This window comes from Ochotona curzoniae, unplaced genomic scaffold, assembly GCF_017591425.1.
Source record: "Ochotona curzoniae isolate NIBS_2020 unplaced genomic scaffold, NIBS_Ocur_1.0 contig_2754, whole genome shotgun sequence".
Lineage (NCBI taxonomy): Eukaryota > Metazoa > Chordata > Mammalia > Lagomorpha > Ochotonidae > Ochotona > Ochotona curzoniae.
In genome coordinates, this window is record NW_024465582.1 from 20338197 (window position 1) to 20345164 (window position 6968).

The 6968-nt window shown below is 37.9% G+C and overlaps 1 protein-coding gene across 1 annotated transcript in view; it reads left to right on the forward strand.

Annotated features, from left to right (window-relative positions):
* GHR (growth hormone receptor) overlaps window positions 1-6678 on the forward strand; it is a 113497-nt gene extending 106819 nt beyond the window's left edge. Inside the window, exons 8-9 of the mRNA XM_040977678.1 lie at window positions 3337-3406; window positions 3716-6678. Of these exons, the coding sequence (XP_040833612.1) occupies window positions 3337-3406; window positions 3716-4693 (1048 nt within the window). The 3' untranslated portion in view covers window positions 4694-6678. The remainder of the gene's footprint in view (window positions 1-3336; window positions 3407-3715) is intronic.
* Window positions 6679-6968: the final 290 nt, after the last annotated feature.

Here is a 6968-nt window from a genome sequence, read left to right on the forward strand (position 1 = left end):
AATGTCCACTCTCACCACTGCCATTCAATATAGTAATGGAAGTCCTTGCTAGAGCTAATAGGCAAGAAAAAAAATTAAAGAAATTCAAATTGGAAAATAAGGAGTTAAAATTATCCCTGTTGCAGATGACATGATTCTCTACAGAGAAGCACTGGGACTCATAGGAGAATTTGGCAGGGTGGCAGAACATAAAATTAATTAACATAAATAGATAGTGCTAGTATGCACAAATAATCCCATGGCTGAGAAAGAACTTGTAAGTATAGTCCACTTAAAAATATAGGAGAAGAATCTCAAATACCTTGGAATAAACCTAACCAAAGATGTGGAAGACTTCTTTGGTAAAAATTACAAAACATCAAAAATAAATAAATAGAAGAAGACATTAAAAGATGGAGAAACCTACCATGTTCCTTGATCAGCAGGATCAACATCATCAAAACATCCACATTACCAAAAGTAATATACAGATTCAGTGTCATCCCAATCAAGATCCCAGCAACATTCTTCTCAGAAATAAAAAAGATACAAAAGTTCTGAAAACACAGGAGACCCCAAATAGCCAAAACGATCCTGAAGAATAAAATAAAAGTGATAGGATCACAATTCCAGTCTTCAAGACATACTGCAGGTCAGTGATAATCAAAACAGCCTGGCACGGAAATGGAGAAGATCAATGGAACAGGGTAGAAACTTTGAAACAACAAGAAAGCAAAATCCCTGATGTGGAATTTCACCTCGTATTTAAATTTCTAGTATCATTTCTGTTTTGCACAAAAAGTTATTTTAAAATAAGGTATGTATTTAAGTAATATCAACAATTAAAATATTCTGTAAGATCTGTACAGTTGGTGGGCTAATTTATATGGAACTAATTTAAATATAATAGGTGTAGATAAACTTACTATATGTAAGTGTTATCTCTTAACGTTCACAGTCAATTTGGGGTCATTTTGAAAGCCAAGTAATTATGCTACTTGATTATATTAGCCAACAACATTAGCAAGAAAAACTCATCCTTTTTTAAGATTTATTTTTATTAGAAAGTCATATATAAGAGAGGAGAGGAGACAGGGGAAGATCTTTCATCCGCTGGTTCACTCCCCCAAGTGGCCACAACAGTCGGAGTTGCGGTAATTTGTAGCCAGGAGCCAGGAGCCAGGAGCTTCTTACGGGTCTCCCATGCAGGTGGAGGGCCCCATGGCTTTGGGCCATCCTCAACTGTTTTCCCAGGCAACAAGCAAGCAGCTGGATAGGAAGTAGGGCCATCAGGACGTGAAACAGTGCCCATATGAGATCCTGGCACATGCAAGGCGAGGACTTAAGGAATTAGGCTAATTGCACTGGGCCCATAAATCATCCTCTTAAAAACAATATTTCCAGTCAAATATAGTCATGCTTGTCTAAAAGAGTGTTTTCTCCTAAACTGTCGCACTTGGTCGAAATCACCAAATTATAAAATTGATGATGTGAAATCTTTGCTGTATTTCCAAATTTTTGGCTTTAATTTGACTTCTTTGTAGAAAAGAATTTGTGTTTTAGACTCCCATAAAATCCCTTATCCTTTTCTAAATGTACATGATCTAATGGAGATCAGAAATTATCTAAAGTAGCAGATATAGAAAGACCACATAGTTCCCACAATTAAGACGATGTTCCAAAAAGTAAGATGCTTCTACCAGTCTTTCCCAGAGTTGCAGGTAGTTCCTACTTGTCTTTTGAAATTTTGAGTCCACAATTCATTATCCAAATACCTTCTCCCTGACTCAATCCAGATAATTGAGTCATTTCTAGAAAAACATAAGCTCTTTTTTTTATTTATTTAAGTAAAAGCCCAAAGAGTTTTTTAGTCAAGTGTTTTGATCCCCAGCTGTCGCCAACTCTTAGTGTGTGGCTTGAATAAGATCCTCAGTTTTCTAAATCTTTACACAGATCATGTCATCTGCCAGCGCAGAAGATGTAAGGATTAAATGAAATGCTTAGTTCAGGTCATACGCTCTCAGTCATGCCAACTTTGCCCTGTGACATAAGCACAGCCATCAACAGTAGGTAATTGCAATAAAACTTCATCTAATAATTGGTGACAAGTAGGATTAAGGTCCACAGGCTGTAATTTGCCATCCCTTAGTTTTAAAGCAAAGTGTATTTCACAGCATCTGGTTTATCGGACATATTTAAATAACATAAGCATACATGATCATTTATATGTATTTCTCTATGTATTTATCAGATGAAATTTTAATGCTTGCCCCCCCCCAAGTCAGCAAAGCAAAGACTCCTCATATCAACTTCTAATGTGAAATTTGGCAGTTTCCTTGAATTGGTAGATGGGTGGAATTATTGAATAGCTTCCTTATTGACAAGACTAGACTGTTCAATCGCAATAGACAGGAAAGCAGCTGATACGCAAAGATCAGGCCTCCATCTCTAACCCATAGTCACATCTCTGAACACTTTGGAGTTTTATATAAATATAATGAATTGATTAGAATGAGTGATCACTGAAGTTTTTTTTCCATAGCTATTTTATTTAAGATAACAATTCTGGCGATGCAATTGACAACATAGACAAATGATTATTTTGGATTGAGTAATTTATGAAGCACATTCCTTGTGCCAAGAATTGTGTTAAGTGCTGAAGATACTTCAAGACACAAGGTTGGCAGGAAAGACACTGAGATGAATTATGATATAAGAATATTTAAACATTTAAAACAGAAAATGTGAATGCATTGGAGTTATGTATATAAATCTATACTGATTGTTTACAGATGAGTCCTGTTTAGTTTGTTCCGCCTGAAATGAGCCCTGTGATAACATTCTAATTAATGAGCTCATCTTAGGTAACTCTATAAATAAAGTAAACTATATAATGCTAATATACCCAAGTCCCTGCTTTTAAAAGGCTGCCAAGTAATTTTGGCTTTTTTCTTTGTTTCTGTATTTTCTTTGCAAATTATTGATTAAATGTACATTAAAATCTCCCTTATAATTCACGTGGCAATTGATTTCAGATTGAATTAAATCACTTACTCCCAAATAATCAAGTTTGCTGTCCATAAGAAGCCCAAAGAAGAGAAAGATGAAAAGAAAACTATATTTTGTTTATGTGGACTTCAGATAGGACTTTTCTTTGTTGTTGGTTTTCTTTTCTGTAGTTTTTTCTGTTGTTGTTATTTATCATTTACTATTTTCTTTTCCTGTCTCACATTGAACTTATGTAAAATATCAGAATATTTGGAATAAGTAACAATACTGCCAATGTTTTGTTTCTATCTTTTGATAAAAGATAATATGTAATGTTTAAAACATGTCAAACACAATTTTGTTTTCAAGGATTAAGATGCTGATTCTGCCCCCAGTTCCAGTTCCAAAAATTAAAGGAATTGATCCAGATCTCCTCAAGGTAATTAATAAATATGTCTAATTGTGGGTAGCACTAATTAACAGCTGAAGAATTCTGTTCTTGTGTTGAAATGGTTCTTTTATTTTTGCCCAACTATATGTACTATGTTCACATTTTTTCTACCTCACTCTTGGATTCTTAAATTATGATGTCATGCCCATTTAAAAATCTGCACTGTCTCATTTCTGTTACCTTTTTTTTAATTCCTGTTGTTCTTATTGTTACCAATATTGATCTCTGAATACTATTTATTAAATTACTTAATCCCTGGGTTCCTTTTCACGGATCTTTTTTCTTTCTGTGTCCTAGGAAGGAAAATTGGAGGAGGTGAACACGATCTTAGCCATTCATGATAGCTATAAGCCCGAGTTCTTCAACGATGACTCTTGGGTTGAATTTATCGAGCTAGATATAGATGACCCTGATGAGAAGACCGAGGGGTCGGACACAGACAGACTCCTAAGTAACAACCATCAGAAGTCACTGACCATCCTCGGGGCAAAAGATGACGACTCCGGCCGTACCAGCTGTTATGAACCTGACCTCCTGGAATCTGATTTCAAGGGTGACGAGATCTCAGAGGCTGCTCAGCCACAGAGGTTAGAAGGGGAAGCAGATCTCTTGTGCCTTGACCAGAAGAATCAAAGGGACTTACCTTACCAGGACATTTCCCCTGCCGCGCAGCAGCCCCACGTCGTCGTCCCCGCAGAAGACAAACCGCGACCGCTTCTTGCTGATGAAATCGAGTCAACTCTTCAAGCTGCACCTTCTCAGCTCAGCAATCCAAATTCACTGGCAAACATCGACTTCTACGCCCAGGTTAGTGACATCACGCCAGCAGGGAGTGTGGTCCTTTCCCCGGGCCAGAAGAATAAGGCAGGGAATTCTCAGTGCGACGCTCATCCAGAGGTGAGCCCATTGTGCCAAGCCAACTTCCTCATGGACAACGCCTACTTCTGCGAAGCAGACGCCAAGAAGTGCATCACCACGGCCCCTCAGGTTGAGCGGGAATCGCGTGCCGTGCCCAGCTTTAACCAGGAGGACATTTATATCACCACGGAAAGCCTTACCACTACTGCGGGGAGGTCTGGAGCAGTGGCAGCCACATCGGGTTCCGAGGTGCCCGTCCCAGACTATAGCTCCATTCATTTAGTGCAGTCTCCACAGGGCCTCGTACTCAACACAGCACCCTTGCCTGTGCCTGTGCCTGTGCCCTTGCCTGACAAGGAGTTTCTCTCATCGTGTGGCTATGTGAGCACAGACCAACTGAACAAAATCATGCCTTAGCTCTTCTTAGATTTCCCAAGAGCTACTATGTCTTTCATGGCAAAGGATTGGCTGGGGCATGAATGCTTAAACCAAATCAATGTGTAAACCTTGCTAGGGGTGCAATGACAGAATAGGAGGTGGATTCTAAACGCCTTTTTTGGAAATGTTGAGACAGGATATTAAAAAGGAAAAAAGAAAAAAATTAGAAGAATGTTTAATCAGATAGCTACTCCTATTGTGAATTGTAAATATTTTAAAGAATTGTCTCAGACTGTTTCGTGGTAGTGATAGTCTCCTTGTGGTGGGTGTTAATTTTGTGATACTAAGCATTGAATGGCTATGTTTTTAATGTACAGTAAAAATCATGCTTTTTGAAAAAGCGAAAAATCAGGTGGCTTTTGCAGTTCAGGAGAACTGAATGAGAATCATAGCACAGGCTAATTTTTGTTTTTCTTGTTAAATAATTGGGACTTGAAAACTATAGGGAAGAAGGCAAAACTAGTTTGGATATATAAAATATACAAAGCATTTATTTTGACATAAACTTGATAAAGATATTTTTAATAATTTAAACTTCAAGCATGGCTGTTTTATATCACATTACACACTGTGTACTGAAGTTGGAAGGATGCAGCCACAGAATGTGGCACCTGCAGTTGGAAGCTGGCTTAAGGCTTTTGATCGGCGCGCCTAAGGAAAAACACACAGGTTTTTTACAAGACCCTTTTTATACCTCCTCAAACTCCTTGATTCTAAAATGACTCTAGAAAGTTACATATTGGAACACACTTATTTTATCAGAATTTGCAATCAAAGGTTTGTGAATTTAGAAACATTTTTAAGTCTTTGCACAAATACACCTACCATGAACCAAAAACACAAACAGCACTTCTCTTCACCCGATCTTGGTTCACATGCCACAGAGTTCCTGGCCAAACAAAGTGGATGTCACTGCTGCTTCACGGCAAGCAGGAGACCCACGTGCTGGGGCGGCCCGCAGCACGAGCTCTCAGAACACCCTGCCATCTTGGCAGCAGAGCCCTGGCAAATGGAGTTCTGCTTTATTTTGTACTGAGCTGAAGCAGGTCAAATGAAGCTAGCTGGTAAAGAAACGAGCAGATTTAAGAATTAGGTTTTGTGTACCTTGTCAGTATTCGTGGTAACAAGAAATAAAACAAACAGGGCTCTCTGTACCCACAGATAACTCAGAATGCTTAACCCAGGAGTAGAAACCTTCTCACCAAGCATTTATTGGCTTTGTTTAAGCAATGAAAGGAAACATTTCATTTTTTCTTCATTTTCCCTCAGAGTAGGCTGGCCTCAAAGCAGGTAGCCAGAAAAAATAAATAAATAAAATAATGAAGGTAATAAAGGGACTTGAGTAATTTATACAGTATTTAATTCTCTAATAACCTATGCATCCTTCTTAGAAGCATAGGCACAGTTCCCAAAAAGATTAGAAAAATGAAAATTCTTCCTATTTTAAGGATTTTTTTTTTTTAGTTCAAAACTTTAAAGTTAGCATTCACTTAAATAACATTGGCCGTTTAACTAGGACCCTTTTAGGAAGCAAGCAAAATGACTGATTTGTTACTTCCTTCTTTGTTACAGGAAAGATGGTGAGAAGTTAGATGGTGTTTAAAGTTTACCATGTTACCTTGTAGTCAATGTTTAATAGACTTTCTGCTACCTTGCTGCTATGGTCTTCTCCAAGAGCTACATAATTTAGTTTCATATACAATATCATCACTGTAGAATCTAATTCAACTTAAAACTATGTGTTTGGAAGAACTATCTTACCATTTCACAATAGGCTAACAACATTTCTATAGCCAAAAATAGCTAAATACCTCAATCAGTCTCAGAATGTCATTTTGGTACTTTGCTGGCCACACAAGCCATTATTCACTAGTATGACTAGTTGTGTCCTGCGGTTTATATTTAACTTTCTTTATGTCTGTGGATTATTTTCCTTCAAAGTTTAATAAATTTATTTTCTTGGATCCCTGATGTTGTGATGTGATTGTCCAACACCAACATGAAAAAAAGCGACTATTTACTTAGCACGATTGGTGTGCGTGGGAAGTTTTGTTCTAGGCTGGGATGCATACAAGAAGAGACAGTTCTCTGACTTCTATTTTTGAATATACAAATCCCCAACTCATAGTCCAGCACAATAGCCTAGTGACCCTTGCCTTGCATTTTCCAGAATTCCATATTGATGCCGGTTCATGTCCTAGCTGCTCTACTTCCCATCCAGCTCCTTGCTTGTGGCCTGGGAAAGCAGGCAAGG